Source organism: Protomyctophum parallelum (genome assembly GCF_964188405.1).
Source record: "Protomyctophum parallelum genome assembly, chromosome: 4".
NCBI classification, from domain to species: Eukaryota; Metazoa; Chordata; class Actinopteri; order Myctophiformes; family Myctophidae; genus Protomyctophum; species Protomyctophum parallelum.
In genome coordinates this window covers 33,451,308-33,472,528 of record NC_139700.1, presented here as the reverse complement: position 1 = coordinate 33,472,528, position 21,221 = coordinate 33,451,308, and the positions used below count along the sequence as shown (strand labels likewise).

At 42.8% G+C, this 21,221-nt stretch overlaps 1 protein-coding gene across 2 annotated transcripts; it reads right to left on the bottom strand.

The window, feature by feature from the left end:
- Positions 1 to 617: 617 nt before the first annotated feature.
- On the bottom strand, positions 618 to 13,472 carry LOC310857526 (neuroepithelial cell-transforming gene 1 protein-like). 2 transcript variants are annotated; one of them, XM_083763229.1, is made up of 13 exons: positions 13,180 to 13,472; positions 8,804 to 8,870; positions 8,466 to 8,525; positions 8,234 to 8,341; positions 7,705 to 7,869; positions 7,551 to 7,613; positions 7,353 to 7,449; positions 5,872 to 5,948; positions 5,490 to 5,747; positions 5,194 to 5,364; positions 4,186 to 4,372; positions 2,028 to 2,384; positions 618 to 1,836 (listed from the first exon to the last, which is right to left on the bottom strand). In XM_083763229.1, the coding sequence occupies exons 1-12, from the start codon at positions 13,323 to 13,325 to the stop codon at positions 2,077 to 2,079; spliced, it is 1,707 nt and encodes a 568-aa protein (XP_083619355.1). In that variant the 5' UTR covers positions 13,326 to 13,472; the 3' UTR covers positions 618 to 1,836; positions 2,028 to 2,076. The 2 variants fall into 2 exon arrangements, with proteins under 2 accessions (XP_083619355.1, XP_083619354.1); XM_083763228.1 differs by having other exon boundaries at positions 618 to 2,384.
- Between the last annotated feature and the right edge of the window lie 7,749 nt (positions 13,473 to 21,221).

The window sequence follows — 21,221 nt, the reverse complement described above, 5'->3', positions numbered from 1 at the left end:
CGAAAAACATCAGCGATCTCAAATAAACAAGATAAATTGCAGCTGAGCCAGTCTTGCATTTTGCCGATTTTTCTATTTAGTTGGTTTATGTGTTAAGTTATCAGACCATGTATGGCCATTTATTATGGGCATATCGGTTCTGGAAAGTCCTTGTGCAGTGGTAAACGTCTGCAAACTGAGTCCACTTTTGGACTAAGTAATCAAATGGCTGGTGGGGAATTTCATACATGTGAACTAGACATACATGCATGCATGTACAGAGATTATGTGCATTTATTGTATGTTATAGGCTGCAACTTAAGGGACTTACTAGAGAATTATTACATTCTAAATAAAGTGATGGGGAAATTTAGATTGCAATTACAACAGATACTAGGTTTCAATGATGCTTTAAAATTAAAGGAATTATCAAATACTGTATCTGTTGATATTGTGTTTCTGTTATCGGGATACATTAACTGGTAAAACTAGTCCAGATCATAATGTGGAAAAGGTGTAAACTGGGCCAATTGTTTTAAGTTATGTCTAGACAGTGAATGAACAATCAGGTTTAGGGGATGTTTGGTTGCATGAGTCTTGTAGATTGTTGGCTATTGTCATAGCCTCATACTAAGGAAATCAACCTTGATAGTGATCAAATACTTTATTTCATCACATACTGTACATGTAGTTTGTCAGTCCCATTAAGAAATGTTGACCATCATGTTTACACAGAGCTTGTGAGATGAAGTTTGCACACCAGGTCTTGAGCTCCAAACATTATTTCATAGAGTTACAATTATGTATTATCTAATATATATATGAAATAGTTTGGAGCTCAAGACCTGGTGTGTGAACTTAATCTTCTCTCACCTGTAAGTATTTTGGTTCCGCACCCGTAGAATGTTTTGAGAGGTGCACGCTTCCCTGCTGGATCCTACACACAGCTTGTCAGAGCTATGCCTGTGGGCTGTGGCTAATTTAAGTAACAAGATGTACTAACATATCTCCATTTTATTGTATATCTTGGCTGACATTCTTCAATCTTGCTCTGCACTAGTGAAGTAGCTGCAGCTGTTTGTAAACAAACACTATAAACCTGTAAACTAGGCATTGTGTGAAATTGATGCAGAGATGCAAGATTGAGTATTATTTCCATAATATTGTAAGTGAAATGTATCAAGACTGAGCAACCACGTGGGGCTATTCCTCACCTAAAATAATCAGTTTGTTGGAACTGTAGTTACTGTACAGCTGGACTAAACAGATTGTTTCCAGACAAGCAACCATTGTTCTTCAAGCACAAGTTTAGCTTACAATTGGCTAGGTTGTTGTTAGGCCAACTTGGCAACTAATGCTGTAACTTCAGTCTGCCCATATAGGTCACTTTACCAAACAGCCTTCTGAAAAAAAAAGAAACATGACAAATTAAAACTGACAAAAAGTTTACCCTTCAGTTTAAGAAGTGAGACCAATAGGATAAATGTTCGCCACATTTTGTTTGAAGTAAAGAATCCTTCTTAAGAGCTATAGCAGTGGTATTGAACAATGTCTATTTTTTTTTAACATACAAGACGATGCAAAACAATTACAGATTTCATAGCATTTTCATAGTAAACTAAATACATTTCAGTCACACTGGCACATGATTCATTTGTAAACCAATACTTTTTTTTTAAATGAACACTCAACAATATAGTTGGACGGATTTCTTTCATAGCTGCTAAACAGTTACTACCACTCATAAGAGCTTTTTACTAAGCAAGCAAGGAAGAAAATATAGATATACAGCAGTATAGATAGGTCATAAGCACCTACATACTGTACATGTTCACAACCATCTCCTTTGCTGGGGAACTGCATGAAATGCAAAACAATTCTGCATCAAACAAACGTTTCACAGAGCTGAAATAATTATGTCTTCAACATTGCTATAAATGTAAATGTCCATTCTATATTTTATTTCTACGCTATAGCTAAAACAGAGGTGGCATTACCATTCATTCATTCACACGAAGGATTCCAAGAGATCTTTTTTTAAAACATACTGTCCATGTGCTTAAGCCCAGACTCTGCTCAAGAGGATCTTCTAGAGGTCTAGACCCCAGTTTCCTTCCTCTCTAGCGAGCTGCAGAACTTCTTCTCCAGCCCAGTGCTGGAGTGCGCCCGGGGGCCTAGTTTCGTGCTGGAGACATGAGGGCAGTTCTCGTCGGCTTGTTCATCACAGACGCTGATGTCTGAGGCTGTGGAGGAGCGGCGTTGATCTCTGATGACTCCCTGGTGCTGGGCCATGGCGCTACGCAGGCAGTTGAGCCACTGCTGTCTGTGATAGACATCGTTGACCTGCAGGGTGTGGGACTGGCCGTGGGACGGATCCACAGAGCTCACACGGAATATGTTCTTAGCTGCAAGAAGAGGGACATGGTGAATGAAAAATTCAGCATGTTGAAAAGCCCAGACTGGTCATAATATCAAGAAACGCTCACGTCAAAGTAGATTGACCAATTATTACAACAAATGGCATACAGTTAAACTTAGTGTTAAAGGCACCACCCTCTGGGAGATATTCTCTGAATTTTGTCGAAGCAGCATGCTAAGCAGAATCAGAGAGCATTCGCAAAACCCCTCGTGGGTATACAAGAACAGCACGTATCATAGTTGTTAATGAGATGAACTTGAATCATGCAAACTTTAATGCATTTTAAAGCTATATCAACATTGAATTCTAGTTTACTTGGAGCCATGCACACTCGAATTCAAGTGCAACATTCAGTTTACACGTTTGAGCAATACGTAAGCAATACATCATTGGCATTAATATTTAGCTTGAATCAGCAGACATATTTCCCAAGTATTTGAGCTTATGCCAGACTGTGATCAAAAGGTGGCGGCTGTTGTGGAGGAGGCAAGCTTTGTCAACAGCCGCCGCAGCAGCACTGCCTGACTGCCTGTGATCGATGAAGCAGCTGTAGTAGTGAAGCAGAGAGCCATATTTAAAGGAATGCTCTGTTAAGAGCGTGAGCTCTGATTAGAGTATGAAAACTATGAATGTGAATGAGATGAGAATGAGAATAGGAACTGACTGACAGTTGATTACAGCTTAGGCATGCGACTCACAAGTATAAACTATCGCTGTGCTTCATTTATCAACTAAAACGTCTTGTTTTGAGTCTGATGTCCATTTAAATTACACGATAATCAGAGCTGACCATCTGACTCTGCAACTGAAAACCTAACCAGACCAACATTATGGACTAATTGGACATCCTGTCCTGGTGTCGCCTGGTCCCTGAGCAAGACACTTGAGGACTGCTTATACTTGCCATCTCTACATAAGTGCAAGGTTTCTTGAGCATGTCAACTTGGTGCATTGGTTGGAAAGACAACAGCCAAATGTTCTAATGCAAAGTTCCCTTTATTTTCCATGACCACTCTGTTTGCCATGCCTTAGTTGTAATGTTGTGGTTGACACTACAGCCACAAGGAAACAAACATCAAAGTCAGATAAAAGCATGACATGACATGACATCTTTGAATGTGTGTGGGGATAACCTATTTATCCTGTGTGCATACTGCATAGACAGTAGGTGTGTAGTCACCGGCAGAAGCGTAGCGTGCATTGGGCCACTCGGGCACAGGCCCAGTCAATTGAGATCTTGCCCAGTCAAGCTTCTCAAAGACGTGGGCGAAAAACAAAACAAAGCAACACTTGGCAGCCCTCACACTATGCATGCACATTTCTGTTGTAACGAACCACAGCAAGCCACGTTTGTACTCCCAAAGTACTCTTATTTACGTGGCCCTTAATTTACCCTGTCATTTGTTAACTAAGTTCATACCATCTACTCTGATCATGCACTCTGGACAAGAGCCTCCAAAATTGCTCCCCCGTACATTCACTCCGAACAAGCAAGGTTGAACCTGTAGATAACACTTTGGTATTAAGCCCAAACCACACCAATGGATCGCCATGCAACTCCTTGCAACCAAACGGTTGCGAGTAGTTGCATGGCGAACCCATTTGTGTGGTTTGGGCCATTGAAATGAACCAGTTGTATCACTTGGGTCGACGTGCAACTGTACAGGACATATGACACCACTGGGACGAACGCTAAAACCGTCTCGTCCCGTCTCGACACTTTGGTGTGGTTTGGCTTTACACAAAATTCTCCTTACTTTATCACGGATTAAGGTATATAGACGTACCTTTATCCCCATTGGTGAACGCTCCTCTGAAGGAACCACCCATGCGTATTTCCCCGTCCTGAAGTTCTTCCAGTGCCAAGTCCCGAATTGGAATGGGTTGCCGATAGACCTGGAAACAACTCCTCTCATTGCGAGTCACTGGTCGTGACAGAACCAAAAGTTCGGAGAACAGGAACACGTGCAGTTTCTAAAATACAACATGAAAACCAAGCGTGAATTTCACATTAACAGAGAGAGGAAAATGTTTACTTGTAGAATACGCTTTTCAGCTATGTTTTATTGTGTGCGTTTAAGTAATGCTGCATGTACCAAGCATAAATAAGACAAAGCTTCGTTCACACTGGCAGAAGCTGGAAAAATAAAGCACGCTAAGATTATTTTGAAGCAGCTTTTTTCAGAAAGTGGGCAAACCCAAGGTATCCGTCACACAACTTGCAGCTGTAGTGCTTTTAATTGACAGAAAATAGTCAGCATTTCAGCATTTTAAAGTGCGCACCTGTTCTACCGCTGTGCTCGGGGTGGGAGAGCGAGAGGTGGGTTGGTCAACTTGGTCACACAATGTGCATTGCAACCCATTTAAAGGTTATTTAATTTATAAAAGTATGTTGTTGCCCGATGATTGTAAACGGCTCTCTCACTCACACATACACAGTACGTAGGCTCAGAGCAGAGACAGCCTCTCTGCAGTCTCAGAAACCCGTGTGGTGTCGGGCTCGGTGATAAAAGGTTATTAAACGAAATGTTAATGAAAGTACATAGATCTTTCACGTCTGTCAATCTACATCTGCTAATCTAAAAACCGTAATATTCGTTTTTATGGGTGGGTGTGGGTGTTCAGTCCACCGGCACCGTCCACGGTTAGCTCCTTAGACCACGCTGTGCTTCGATTGGCTAGAAGCAGCTTCTAAAAGCAGGAACCTAGAACCCAGCTTTTAGAAGTTGGGTTCTAGGTTGGAAGCTAGAAGGAAGAAGCTGCTTCTAGCTGGGGCTTAAGAGTGAGATTCTTACTGAGCCACTCTTGTTCCGCAGCTCTCCGTGACATAGAAGACTCTTGCAGTCGTCTATGAGTGGGTCTCTCTGCTTATCGTCTAGGTACTCCAACTTGTCAATATAGTACTGGCACTCCGATTCCCCTTTCCTCAAGTTGATCTCAGTCAGAATTCCCTGGATTATGGTAATCTGAATGGCCACATTATATTTGGTTATTTTATAAAAATGACAAAAGAATGTATCACAATTACAAAAACAAAGCAGTATTCATTGTTATCCATTGAACATCACAATATATGCAATAAGTAACATACAGCTCTTTCCAGATTGGGTACATCTGGGTGATCGGGTGGCGTGTGTCTGAGGATCTCTCGGAGTAGCAGCGGGTATTTAACCAGACGTGAGCGGGGGATGTCCAAGAAGCTCCAGAGGTCCAGTTTCCTGCTGAAGGGTGACTCCAGACAACGCTGCAGGAAGTCCTGGACCCGTTTGTCCTGCTTCTTCTGGTCCAACAGGGCTTTGGCAGCCAGCTGATTGCTGCAGTAGCCTTTGTAAGCATTCAAGCCAGGCAACTGAAAAAGACACAATGTTTTGTTCAGACAGCAGGAAAACCCTCATTTGATTATCAAATAGGGCCTTTAGAAAACACTTTTAAATGCAAATTTGAGCATATGATATGACTGCTGTCCTACTTACCCAGTCTATAACAATCTGTCCGACCGGACCTACTGTTCCATCTAGGCCAGTGCCTTTGGTGAGCTTCATCAATAGTTCTGCAGAGAGAAAACCATCTCATTAGAAGAACAAACATTGTATTTGTCACTAAACACAGGTTTAAAAAAAAAATAGAATATTGTGAAGAAATCACCATTTACTCCTCAGTTTTTGCAGAGCATGAATGTTTTAATCTGAATTGCCACATTAAGAAATTAGAATAACATCAAATAAATCAAAATTTGGTACTTAACAGAAATGTCAATCTTCAATACTTGATTGGGAATCCCTTTGCCTTCATCACTGCCTCGATACGCCGTGGCATTGAGGCAATCAGCAAACCTTTCCATGATATTCAAATTTTTTGGAAAGGTGCTGTACCTCCATCATACACAGTCATCTAAATACACATGTATTCCAGTGCAATAAATAACTTTTATACTGGTTGAAAATTATATTTGTCCTTACATTTATTATAGCTATATGCATGAACACCTGGAATGGCTGAGATGAAAATGTCTGTGCAGTGTGCACTAGATTCTAGTGCACAGACATTGACTAGAAAAGCCTCCTCTAGTATCCTCAGCTCCAAGAACATTTTTAGGTGAATAGCACTCTTGAATTCTCTGTTTAAAAATATCATAACTGCTGTCAAGAACAAACATACTCAAGTAACTTTCATTGTCTCCACCAAAATGTCTCCACCAAAATGCCTCAAATCATCCAATTGTCATCCAAGGCTTAAGAAGAAATGTCACCCTTTACACATTGGCCTATTATAGCGCCACCAGGAGGCCACAACCTGACCTGCCCTGGTGGAGACCTGTGCCCCGAGGGGCACTTTTTCTAGTTTGTTTTTGTTTTGTTTTTAGTGGTTGGTTTGAGCAGTGTTTCAAATAAAGGCTTTCATCTCCATTTACTTTATCACAGAGGTCACTCAGGCCATAGAACTTGCTCATGGGCACTTTGGAAGAGTTGGTAGGTACTAGGCAGTGGCACTATAGAATATATATATATAGTACAAGCCACCCACCAGTGACAAGTCAACAGCTGGAATGCACCCTCCTGTTTATGCTAGGGATCGTACCATCAAAATGTAACCACTTAAGTCCTATAGACGTTGTCATACGGCAAACCGTGAATGACATGATGCAACGGGTTGTAACCTTGTAGATACAGTATGCTATTTTGCCTCTAGGCAAGCGTATTTTCACGGGACCGTGACTAGACCTGGATTGTGGCAAGTTTTTTTTTCTTTCCGCGCCCCTCATGAGCAGAACTGGAGCAGACCTGACGCTGATTGAGGCGACAACGCCTGCGTCACTCGCTCCCCATCTGAAAGGACCTTTAGCCAGTTTAAATTGGTTAAATAACTGGATGCCCTCCCTACATAAGACCTAGAAATTAAATTAACAGCAAACTGGTTTAACAGTGACTCCCAAGTGCGAGTGGTAATGGCTTACCCTCGTGCAAAGGGATGTACGCATCCAGGTCCCCGAAGATATGAGTCAGTTCCTCCTCAGTCAAAATAGAAAGCTTCAACATGGGATCATGATATGCCTAAATTCACACAAAACACCAGTGAGAGAGTTACTTATTAAAGCACCAAGACAAGTAAAAATGTTTAAATTCTGTATGATCATTAAAATAATATTAAGCACCTTTCGTGCGAGCTGGAGGTCTTCAATGAGATCCTGCTCTCCCCTGTAAAGCTCGTGAATAGCCTGGAGAGAATGCACGAAAGCGTCAATCACAGCATGAATCAGGAATGCGCTCTGTATTTTTTTATTTTTTTTAATGATTTTAAATTATTACCTCTTGTCTCTTGATCTCTTTTAGGGAGAATGTGTTCTTCTGATGGATGTCCATCGTCTCAGACCACAGTGTGCTATTTCTTCGTTTGGTGGGGGTGGGGCCTGCTGCCTTGCTGCTTGGTTTGAGACACAGTCCTGGTGACTTATCACCGCGCTGCGCCATTGACTAAGGGACATAATTAAAAGGTGCCATTATGATCAAACACAAAAGGAAGACATTGCATTAGTTTATGCCGGCATTATGGGCATTATTAAGGGCCGGATCAGACAGGATGCATTTTGTTTTCACAGTCCTCTTTCTGTTCACACCAATGTTCATTTAAGGGTTGGAACAGGCAATCTGTCTATGCCTACGGCAAGCCTAGAGAACGAAATTACCGTCCTTAAGCGAAGTTAAAAGAAATTACAACTCAAAGCAAAATAGGTGCTGCAAGCTGTTATGTTTTGTAGACTGCACAAAAGAATGGCAGAGCACCACAGCGCATCCTGCAAAACACTGGCCTAACAGACACTATAGAAAAGTTGTGTACCTGAATGGTCTGTCCAAACCGCCGAACTGCCCCATTCTTTGAGGGGGAGATAAGGTTGGCCAATGAAGACACTCTGGACAGTGGTCGTCCACGCTTGTGGTTAGGTTCCTGTAAGTAGAGAAAACCCACTCATTGTACAGGACACAGACACAGACTCAGTTCATGCCCATTCATTCACCCATTACTTTTAGTCTCTCTCTCTCTCTCTCAGATGGGTTGGATTGACGCTCACCTTGAGGTCAAAGCCGGACAGACTGACTGTGTCATCATCCTTCTCCTTCCGTTTTCTTTTCTGCAGAGAAGTGACGACGATGCACATTACTTTGACAAGTCCAATAAGCCGAACAGATGTCTAAAATTAATAAGCGCTATCATTATGTCTCAAAGACGCAAAGCGATAATAATGAAATGCAAATAAAATAATAAAATAAAATATTTCCAGTCAGTGAGACATGAATCATGGCCTTATTATAACAACCACAATCTAATTGTCAAGCAATACAGAAATTGATTAGTATGAAAGAGGTGGATCCTATAAGTCTTACACAGTGGCAATCAATGTTAACTCACTAGACTGAAGTCCCATGGTGTTCCTGGAGTCAGGAAAGTGAACGAGCTTCCTCTCTGCAGTGGGGGCCTACAGGAAAGGACGGAAGTTGAGGGAAATTAAATAATCAATTGTTCTAGATTATGAATTCTGTGTTTTCATATATCAAACAGCCTCCCTTTTCCCTCATTTTTAATAGCAGGGAACATGGAAACATTTCCACCATAAAGGGTGTGGTTGTAATGACGATGACGTAATTATTAACCTTCAGATCATAACATTTAAAATTAGAGAAACGGAAAGAGGTTGTTATGGATGATGAACATCTGAGTGACTCATGCATGAAGAATGGGTTAACAAAACGTTACAGTGGCAAAACAAAGCGGTTGCACATAGTAACAGGGTAGTCTGTTTAGGAAAGTCAGTTCATGGAGGGCAGGCCGATATGATCAGCTATGGACACTTATAGGGGATTCACACTATGGTCCCGGGTGCGCACTCTTGGCAGATGTTGTGGTAGTGTGAATGATGTGTACCGTTCCCGGGAGCGGATTGCCCAACCGTCCCCGGGACCGCATGGGGGGCGGGTCTCTGGACCATTGCAGTGTATTCAGATACGGATCGTTCCAATGTGAATGCATGCGTACCTAAAGAAGGAAGTGGACTGTTTTTTTTTAAAGAACGTGACATAATCTCTAGTCGACAAGCCAAGCGTCAACAAAAGAAAACACAGCCGCTGCAGTGCTGCACAACGCGTAACACCAGCTCATTTCTCAACGCCGCCCGTCTCCTGTTGAATCTGCGTATACGCGCAGCACCGCAGTACGCGCTGATCTTATTACACGTGGCTCTTGGGCTTTGCTTGGCATAGTTTCCAAAGTAAAACAAAATAAAAATAATGCTAAAGTAGAATCCATAGCAAACTAATATCAAACACGACACTGGAGCACAGAACTGACTGACACAGTGAATAGCAGGCAGGCTGACAGTATAGTAGTATAACGGCAAAGAGGCAATGCAATTCAGTGTGTCTGGATTAATTTGAGACAATGTCGCAGAGTTGATGGTCAGTGTCCGTGCGCGCCAGCCATCAAGCACACCGTCATCAGGAGGATTAAAGTGTGTTATGCAAGTGTACCCGGGTGCGCTGTTGAATCTCGGGTAATGTGAATCATGGCCATCGGGGACCAGGCAACCGTATTCGGAAACGGTTCCAATGAAACGGATTCAGTCCGTCTCAGTGTGAATCCACTATTAGAGGAAGCGGTGGCCGAACAGTTTGCGGAGCGGTCTTGATATCGGAAGGTCGCTAGTTCGTATCCCCGGACCGGCACGTTAAAATTACCACAGCTGAAGTGTCCTTGGACAAGGCATTGAACCTCTACCATGAAATGTTCTATGAGCAGGGCCTGGCTGTAAACAAGTTCTTGAGCTTAGTCCAGTTACCCTGGGTAAACATACTAACATAGTACCTTTCCTTTCCTTTCCACTAAAGGCTCATTATACTTGGTTGCCCACTATGTCTCAGCAGGTCTTTTCGGTGTGCGACAGACACCAGTGCTCAAAGGGCCGATTCATACTAGCCTATTTTTCAGTAGCACCGAAGAGCCGACTTTAGGACGGTACACACCCCCCTCGAACCTCAAATTACGTCACATTGTAGGCTCTACAGAGCCGAACCGACTTTTATTCGTCTCTAAAATAAGAGTATGAATCGGCCCTTAGTCAGGCACATTTAAGCCCTAACCACACCAAAGGGTCACCATGCAACTCCTTGGGTCCAAACGGTTGCAAGGAGTTAACGCTAAACGGTCTCGACCCTTTGGTGTGGTTTGGGTCATTGAATTCCATGCGTTGAATCACTAGGGACGACGCGCGTCATCGTGCAACAGGACATATGATATCACACGTCTCTAATTGTTTTGATGAATTGAACATGGTGGACCCTCTTGTAAACAAGTGTAATGCTTAATTGGGTCGTCCACTGGGTTAGGGTTAACAGTTAACAAATGAGTTTGTGCTTGAAATGTATTGTAATTCTGATGTTAATAAATATTATCAATAATTAATAATATATCAATAAAAAAAAACACAGCAGGCGTAGGCTAGGGACAACACTAAAACTGTCTCTTGGTGCTCTGGTTAGGGCTTTACACTGTACTCCACTGTGCAAAAACTTGCAAAAATGCAAAAGTAGCTCCAAATTTCTCCAATCCTTTGCAGCCTCCATGTCTTCAATGTAAATCATTATTAAATTGCAATTGCAAACATTTTCAAAATATTCACTTTCCCACGGTATGTTTTAAAAATGCATTTCAATAAAATGGTTTATGTTGAAAGTTTCACATTAGGTGAGCAACCCGACAAACCTTAGTGGTTTGTTTGTCTTGGGCGACTCCAGCACAATCCGTACATCATTGTGTTCACTCACTGTCCAATAAGACTGATATCATATTCTTCCCATTTCTTATTCTTATTTTGCCATGCAGCTTATGGATATTTTCCTGTGTCCTGGGACTCCTGTCATCTGACCAGTTTCCTGTGCTTCTCCCTCTATTGTTCTTATCAGTGTAAAACATTGGGAGCTAAGTAAATACTAGCCGCAATTTGCAACTCTATCTTATAATGGGATGAATCTAGAGTTGCAACAAGCTCCAACCACTTCCTATTCATCATTTTTGGTTTGTGATCTGCTTGTCTTAAACGACGTTAAACTCACGAACATTGCAGCTGTAGTCCAAGCTTGAATTATCCTCTTTCAATCTGCCGAGCTTGTTTTTCATAAAAATCCACCGTAGAGATGTTATGAGCTACTTTCTGTCAAGACATCCTCTGCAAGTGATTATTTTTCTAAGTGTTGCAGTTTGGAAGCACTCGTTTTTGTTAAAGGGTCGCGCTGCTGCCTCCTGCATTATGTGCAAATTCGAAACAGGTGGAATGCAGGGCCGTTCAGTGACGTACGACGAGTGCTTCCGAACTCCAGCACTTAGAAAAATAATCACTTGCAGAGGATGTCTTGACAGAAAGTAGCTCATAACATGTCTACGGTGGATTTTTATGAAAAACAAGCTCGGCAGATTGAAAGAGGATAATTCAAGCTTGGACTACAGCTGCAATGTTGGTGAGTTTAACGTCGTTTAAGACAAGCAGATCACAAACCAAAAATGATGAATAGGAAGTGGATGGAGCTTGTTGCAACTCTAGATTCAACCTAGCCCCTCTCGGAACCCTCCATAAAGCTTTTCTGAAATTTGGATGTCGCTTTATTGTAGGGTCCCTGTTCATAACTATATTTTCGTATGGGAATTTTGTAACGCGGACATAAATATGCTCCGTAACATCGTATCTGCGGCGTTTGACGGCCTTTTTTTGTTTGAGTTATTCTGAATTCGTGAACTATAAGTACCTATACAAACCGCTGCGAATATCTCCTAACGGGAGCCGTTAAGTATTTTTAATCTTTGTTTGACCGATTTGGTCGCTTTATTTCTTCTTGTTTGTTTACCGTTTATTGTACCGCCTCCCGGTGTGCGGTTGGCTTGTGCCGGCTACGTCCCTGCCTCTGATCTGCTCTGTCATAGCTATAGCGCCACTAGCTAGCCAGATAGGCGGTACAATGAGGTGTCAATAAACAAGGAAGGAAGAGAAGAATCAAAGCGACCAAATCGGTCAAACAAATACTTAACGGCTTCCGCGCCACAGGAGATATTCGCAGCGGCATGTATGGGTACTTATACTTCACAGATTCAGAAGCCCTCATACGGAAAAAAAGTCGTCAAAGAGCGCAGACAGGCGTTATCCACGTTGTTTATGTTTTATGTATGTCTGCGTACCAGGTGGCAGGATACTGCTGGAACAGGACCCCATGGTCTGGGTCTAAAAAATTTCAGAAACTTCAGTACCATTGGGTTCTGGGCTAGATTCAACCCATTGTAAAAAAAATCTAGAGTTTCAAACAAACAAAGTTGAATAATAATAATAATTTAAAAAATATATTTATAACGCACTTTACATATGAAACAAAGCTCAAAGTGCTATAAAGCAGAAAATGAAAATAAAGGGACAAGATAAGAATAAAAACAATTAATACATCACCTAAGCTAAAAGTTTAAAAAGCACACAGGGCATTTAAAAGGTATGAAACCGAGCCATGCCCTGTACCCGACTTATAACATACCCGAATTTATAACATATCCCTCTAGTCTAACAACTGACTGGACAGCTAATGTAATGTAGCATCATTGCTAGCAGGGGGGCATCATAGCCTAGCTAGCCCTGGCCGCAGGGAAGTGTTATTGTATTTATTTCAATACCGCAGAAGCAACAAAGTAATACAATTTCACGACAGACCATCAAAACAAGGAACAACTTTGGAATTCAGTGTGATAATATTATTTACTTTTTGGAGTTCTTTCGTCTTGTTGTCTGTGGGGGTGATGACGGAGGCTGCACTGCCGCACTGATAACACTGCTAATGGACGCCGTCCTCGAGGACATTCTGCGAAGGCTCTGCCTTTTGTTGTTACCGTCCTCCGTCCCGTCCATTTTAACGACGCTTCCTACTAGACGTGATGACAAGCAGCGATAGTAGCGAAATAAAAGTAGTAGAAACGTACATGAAACCGGTCAGACATTTGATTTATGGCGAATACTACGTGTGAGAGAAGTGAACCGATGACAACAACAGCAAGCAACAACCAACAACAGAATAGATACACACAATGACGGTGACGGCGGAAGTTTGAATATGGCGGATTCTTGAAAGGGGGCCAATCAGGACAAGGCTCTGGGCACTTGTTGCTTGGATACCATACGGTGGGAGGAGCGAGGATGGAGCTTGTCAAAAACAACAGATCTACAAGCTAACAAGTCGTCGCGATGCGACGCATTATTAGATTGTAGATCTGGGTCCCCCCCCCCCCTTTTTTTTCTTCTTCTTCTTCTTCTCTCCCCCCAGCCGATCTCAACTCAAGCACCCGAGTCTGGCCTACTGGCCTGGGTCACAGTATACTCTAAGGTCACAGTCTGGTCACTGGTGGGTGGGGTTGTAACTTGTAAACCGAGATAAAACTTATGAATGGTTTAGGCTACTTTGTTAATAAATTACATGTTTTCACCACACTGTAGACCATGCTTGATTGATTGATTGATTGATTGAAATATGTATTAACAGTTTGTAGAATTACAGTACATTTCAAGCACAAACTCAATACAAAGACTGTTAACTGTGAGTGGACGACCCAATTAAGCATTACACTTGTTTACAACAGGGTCCACATTGTTCAATTCATCAGCGGCACAAATCTGTTGAAAGCTGTACTTTAATATTATTTTATATACATAGAACAAAACAAATGCACAATATATAGTAGGCTTGCTTGGATACTTTATTAAGAGTTTGAAAGGACAGGCACAGGGAAGTATAGGCCTACAATACAAGGTCTGCTAAAAGGATGAAACCAGAAAAGGCCCTACCCCTTCTCAAATCCACGGGCTATGCATATCAGACTACGGTCATTGACACTCCTTTGTAATGTAAGTACATAGGTGAAGATAGGTGTTGCTTCTTGCCTAACAATGTAATGTAAAGTGGCCAATTGTCCTGTACACCAATGCAAATAACCTGTACTCAGTACTCCAGCTCTTATCGCGTAACTGTATGTCATGTATTTGTCGTGTCAAAAACACAGCATTTTGTGTTTTAGGAACCATTATGGAGGGCAAAATGCATCTGCTGTAAATATTGCGGGTTCTGATTATTTTGTAACAAACTACAGTGCTTGTTATAGTGGAAACAGGGAGAGAGGGGGGAGACACACAGCAAAGGTTGTCAGGATCAGTTGAACCTGCGAGACACTGTCAGGATTACTAACCTAGGTGTCCGGACCGCTAGGCCAGCCCTGGCCTATACCAAATCTCTTTGCCGAAAATAGCCAGTCAACAAGCTCACAACAAGTTTGAGAGGGGCATGGTGGCGCAGTCTGCGGGCATGTTCTCTCCTCTGCGTCATCAGCGCCCATACCCTAGGTGGGGTTGGGGAAAGGGCCTTTCTGTGTGGAGTTTGCATGTTCTCCCCTGTGTCCTCTAGTCTAGGCCAGGGTAGGTATCCTCACAGAAAACATGCAATAATCCTGGTCTCTTTACTGTATCAGATGGGGAAACTCCCCCCTGTCAGGTGATAAGGAGTCACTCATGCGTTGAAGGAAGTGTGAGAGTTCGGGGCTCTCCCCAGGTTGGCAGAAGGAGAGTACCAGGATTAGGCAATTGCCACCAGGTGAAAAATGTGTTACAAAATCGTGGGATAAATATTTAAGAAAGAAAAAACGAAGCTCACCACACAGTTTATAGACCTGCTATTCTCTGTGAGTGTTTGCTTGTTATGACATGCCCAGAGTATGCTAGGGTTCAAAGACTGAGAATGTGAAAATGGAACAGTGTTTAAAAACTGAACCCAGAGTGTGTAAAAGTAAACCTCTGAGTAATTTCAGTGTATTTAGTATACTGCCATAGCAAGTAAGTAAGTCAAATGTATTTGTAGAGCACCTTTCAGTCACAAAGTGATTCTCAACAATACAAGTAAAACATGTGAATAATAAAATAAGAAGACAAAAATAAAACAATCAGCATTTAACCAATCAGCCAGTGAAATTAGTCTATGTTACAAGTTACAACACAAACTCTGTAATCATAAAGGGCCTGTTATTAGGTGGAATGGAGATCATTTCATAGCCTGAGGGCACCTGAGGGGCGAAACTCGCGAAGGCTTGATCACCTTTAGTATAGTGCTGTGGGCAGGTCACTTCATTATTAAGTCTATTAAAAGTCTTAATAGATATGGAGGTGCCTGGCCATGGAGGGCGGCTGTGTGTGATTACAAGAATCTTAAAATGACTGGGAGCCAGTGCAAGGAGGCCAGAATGAAACATGATCTCCTGGACCTGACTGAAATAAATAAGAGAGGCTGAGTTTCCCAAAGGGAACCTGCGTAGCGAGTGGGCGTGTGGTTCTTAGGGGCCGTCTTCCACAACACTGTGAGCATAGATTTCCGTGCATAGATGCGCTACGCAACTTTCCTTATTAGGCGCTGAAATGAAATGCGGCCTGGTAGGCCTATAGACAAATCCACAGAGGGTTGCCTGGGTGCGGCCATTACTGAGGTGTACCATTAAGCACAGCAGCACTGATTAGCCACACCTGGCCTACGGAGCACCTGCTCCATGGATTACACCTCAGTAATGGGGAGACAGATGGCACAGAGGGAGTCTATAGTCCGAGGCCTCATAGGCCTCGTCTGAGGGCTGCAGGCGGCCTGAGGCCTACCAGGCCGGCCTGACTGAATAAAATAATGCTGACAATTAACTAGCTTTAAGCCTGTTGTATTGGCAACTGACTGCACACACCCTGCCTTTCCTCCCTTTTTAATGATCTAGCTATATATCATTATTACTCACATGCAGGGATTAGCAGACCTCCAGACATCTTGTTGAAATATCATATCCTGCTTGTTCTTTTTTTATAGTGACTCTTTAAAATATGTACGCCTATATCCATAATCGTATGGTATTATATTTCATTGTATTTACTTACAGCACTTGGGACATTATAGTGTTTTCATATAGGCCGCTACATTTATTGCCGACATGAGACATCACCTCGACTCTATAATGAATGAATCCAAACGTAGGCTATATGGACTGCGAAAATGTTGCACGTAATGTACGGGCGCCCCTTTCCAATAGACACACACGCCATTAACCCACAGGGCACAGGGCAGAATGGGCAAAATGTTTCAATGTTGGGTGGGTAAAAGGTAACGTATGTATGTATTGTATACTATACATGTATGTATATGTTGGTAAGAATGGTGGTCTGATCGTAAGTTTGTAGAGGTCGGGGCTGATCGTAAGTTCGTAGAGGTCGGAAGTAATAATAATAATAATAATAAACTTTATTTGTATAGCACCTTTCATACATAAATGCAGCTCAAAGTGCTTCACAGGGCAGGAAACAAAAATATAATACAATAAAACACAAGTAGTTAAAATGACAGAACAACTCGAATGGAAGTTTATTCCAGGCTGTTGGGCCGTAGAAGCAAAAAGCTGCCTCACCATATTTTTTTGTGCACATTCTTTTAGGCACTTCAAGTAGGACAGCATTGGAGGACCTGAGGGGGCGGTTAGGGACATATCCAGGTAGGCAGTCACGGAGGTACGGAGATGCGAGACCATTGAGAGCTTTATAGACAAGTAAAATAATTTTAAAATCAATCCTAAAAACAACCGGAAGCCAGTGCAGTGATGCCAAAACTGGAGTAATATGTTCTCTCATCTTAGTTCTAGTTAAAACTCTAGCTGCTGCATTTTGGACAAGTTGTAATCTGTCAGTCGTTTTCTTAGGCAGTCCTGAAAAGAGTGCATTGCAGTAGTCAAGCTGAGAAAAAACAAAGGCGTGGATTAGCGTTTTTGCATCGTCCAAGGACAAATAGGCTCTGATTTGTGCAATATTTCTAAGGTGAAAAAAGGCAATCTTGGTAACATGATTAATGTGTGAATTAAAATTCAGTTCAGAATCAATAATAACCCCCAGGTTCTTTACTGTACTGTTACTTTCTACAGTCAGGTTGCCAAGTCTGCTTATTATTGATTCTTTCTGCTCGCTAGAACCGATTAAGAGAACCTCTGTCTTATATCCTCATTCAGCTTGAGAAAGTTCTCACTCATCCAACATTTGATGCCAGACAGACAGGTCAACAGCGGGTCTAAAGCACAGGGATCATCTGGGGCCACAGAAATATATAGTTGGGTATCATCAGCATAGAAATGAAAATTGACTCTGTGATTGGTAATGAGTTCGCCCAATGGCAGAATGTACAAGGAGAACAGCAGAGGACCAAGAATCGAGCCCACGACACCAGAACTGATGTCGTGTTTGTCTGAGTCAAACTCGGCTAGATTGACAAAGTAACTTCTGTTTGATAGGTAGGAGGAGAACCAGGACAGGGCCGTACCAGACAGGCCTATCCAGTGCTCCAGAGTGACGCTGTATTAAAATTGAATGATCAATCGTGTCAAATGCAGCCGTTAAATCTAGAAGTAAGAGAACGGATACATGTTTCTTGTCAGCAGACACCCTGAGATCATTCATTACTTTTACAAGTGCTGTTTCTGTGCTGTGATTTTTCCTAAAGCCAAATTGGAATTTGTTGTGCACATTATTGTTCTGTAGAAATACATCCAATTGATGAGAGATGCATTTTTCTAAAACCTTGCCCAGAAAGGGTAGATTTGAAATGGGTCGATAGTTATCCAAAACAGAGGGATCAAGATTGTGTTTCTTGAGTAGGGGCCTAACTACGGCAGTCTTCAGCGAGTCTGGGAAGACGCCTGATTGTAGAGAGCTGTTTACAATTTTTAGTATATCTCCAATCACACTGTCTAAGACCTCTTTGAGAAAGGTGGTGGGAATTGTATCCAATGAACAGGAGGAAGATGTCATCTGTGATATGGTTTTGCGGAGTTCGTCTTCATCAATTGCGCAAAACAATAATAGGCTCCCCCTGGAGGGAACTACCCTGGGACCATTAGCTGCTGTTTGAAGGTTTGCGCTAGCAGCAGCACCATTCATAATATCAGCTCTAATGTTAAAGATTTTGTTATCAAAAAAGCATGCAAACTCATTACACTTAGCTTTAGAGGCCGGGAATGACTGCTTGTAGGACTGGGGGGGGGGGGGGGGGGGGGGGTTAAAAGCCGATCAATGGTAGAGAATAGGACTCTGGCATTTTTCTTGTTCTCGTTAATAATGCCAGAGAAATATGCCTGCCTTGCTAGACGCAAGGCTTTGTTATAGGTGACTGTTGACTTTTTAAGAATCTCTAGGTGGGTGGTGAGTTTATTTTTTCTCCAAGCTCGCTCAGCTCTACGACATTCTTGCTTCAGTGAGCGTGTATGCTCATTTAACCAGGGCGTCATGGTGTTATGTTTCTTTTTTGTTTTCAAAGGAGCCACTATATCAAGAGCTGACTATAGTTTAAGATTAGAAATTTGAACCATATCATTTACTGGGGGAGTATCGGGCAAGGGGGGGCCCAGATGACGAGAGAACTCGTCGGCTGCAGAAGAGCTAAAAAAACGCTTTGTTATGGTATATTCAGTGATGTTTTTCTCTAGATCAGAGACAGTCATATTAAATGGTAAATGGTGTATTTATATAGCGCCTTTATCCAAGGCGCTTTACAGAGATTGTGCATTACATTCACCCATTCACACACACATTCATACACCGATGGCAGCGGAAACCATGCAAGGCACCAACTAGCACATCGGGAGCAATTAGGGGTTCAGTGTCTTGCTCAAGGACACTTCGACAGTAACCCTGGGGGAGCCCGGGTTCGAACTGGCAACCTTACGGTTACCATCCAGGCACTCTACCCCTGAGCCACCACCACCCCTAAAACACAGCAAATAGTGGTCTGATAGCTCAGGCCTTTCAATAGAAATCACCAGGTCCAGAGTGTGCCCATGTGTAGGCCCAACAACATGTTGGATAAACTCAAAGTGCAATAACTCTAAGAAACCCATAGCCACAGCATCTGTAGCATCATCCAGGTGCAGATTAAGATCACCTGAGATAAGAGTTCTGTCATAGTTAGTGGAGCAGATAGATCAAAGTTCTGATATTTCTGTTAGAAATATTGCTTTACACTAACAGAGTGAATGAAACTGTAGTTTGCGGGACAGGCTGGCGCTAGGAGAACAGCTCTATCCGAGCCAAGCCATGCCTCTGTTAGAAAGATTATATCTAGCTTCTCTTTACAGATTATATCATTTACAGAGGAGGACTTATTTGTTAGTGACCTGATGTTATCACATTTATTGGGAGGAGTCTTGGGTCTACAGAGAATATGAATGCGATTAGATGGGGTGTCTGCTTAGTGCCTTTCCAGTTCAGATGCAGACCATCTGTTTTGAAAAGGAACTGCTTCCACCAGAAGTTGTCGAAGTTGCTAATATAGATATAGCCAGCAGCCAGACAGAAAATTTCCAACCACTGATGAAGATTAAAAATACGGCTGAAATGTTCCCTACTCTTTGAGAGGCTAGGGAAGGGACCAGACATAATACAATGCTTTCCCAGGCTCTCAACTGTGAGACACAGGGTTTCCAGGTCTGTATGGAGTTTGGCTGAGTTTCTGGCCATAACATAATTTGTCCCAGTGTGGACGATGATAGTGTGAACAGAGGGGTGACAGTCCAAGAGTATGGGGATGAGTTCAATAAAGTTGCCAACCTTCCCACCGCTTAGACAGTAAGTAATGGCGCATGGCAGTCTGGCAAATCTGACAAGAGAATCGCCCAGTATCAGTAGTTCTGGCGCGGGGCTGTTCCCATCGGTGTAGACTGACAGCTTGGGGGGGAGGCGGGAGAGAACATATGCATTTGTTGACATTCGGCCCGGGGGCGGGGCAGTGCTGGACATGTCAACATTGGTTTCAGCTGGGTCAACGATAGCACTAGAGACTGAAGCGCTAGTTGCATTGGGGGGGGAGGTGGTGGGTAAGGGGCGGGGGTACGGGGGTCGTTTCGACGGTGTTTTCAGCTGAGTTGGCTACACTGGGCGACGATCGGCGCCGCCGTTTGCCCCCAGGGCGAGCCTTTCTTGGGGTAGAGGCGAGGATTGAAGAGCAGATGGTGGAGTCGTCGGAGGAAGAATCGTGGCCGCGGCGCTTTCTCGGACGGGACCTCAGGTCCGTTCGTGGGCATCCAGTTGGCGTGTCCGCCAGGTCCTGCAGCAATGCGGTAGTACTAGTAGGCCATGTTGGCCTAGTTCTAATTTGTAATTAGTAGGCTACCGTACATGAAATATGTTCCATATTATCAAACCGTTATTGAGGCTGAGGGGATGATGTTATGTATGATACATTTTCTGCTCACTTGCAGGTTATACAGCTACACCCCTTTGGTTGGGGAGATTGTACTGTAAATCAAGGAGGACATCATGAGTTCCTTTGACCCTCTGCCCTTCATGAGCAGACCATCACCTCAGTGAGGCCAACCATTCCTCTTTTAATCAAGAGAACTGTCAGTGACACATGAAATATGAATGACACCTGCTATCACTTACAAGGTTGTCTTCATTAAGACACACGCACGCATGCACGCACGCGCACTGTTTTACTGTGTAGTCCAGGCATGTGAATTCCACTTTTATATCTACCAATACCATTAACTTAAACTTGAAGCCTGCTGGCCTAGTGGTACATGCCACAATTGCCACATATATAGCTCTGGCCTAACAGCGCATTGCATGTTCGAGTCCCGTTCATGACGACCTTTGCTCCATGTCTCTCCCCTCTCTCTATACACATATAGAAGTGTATATTTATATATATATATATATATTTTTTTTTTTGTTATATCTGTAAATGTTATGATGAAT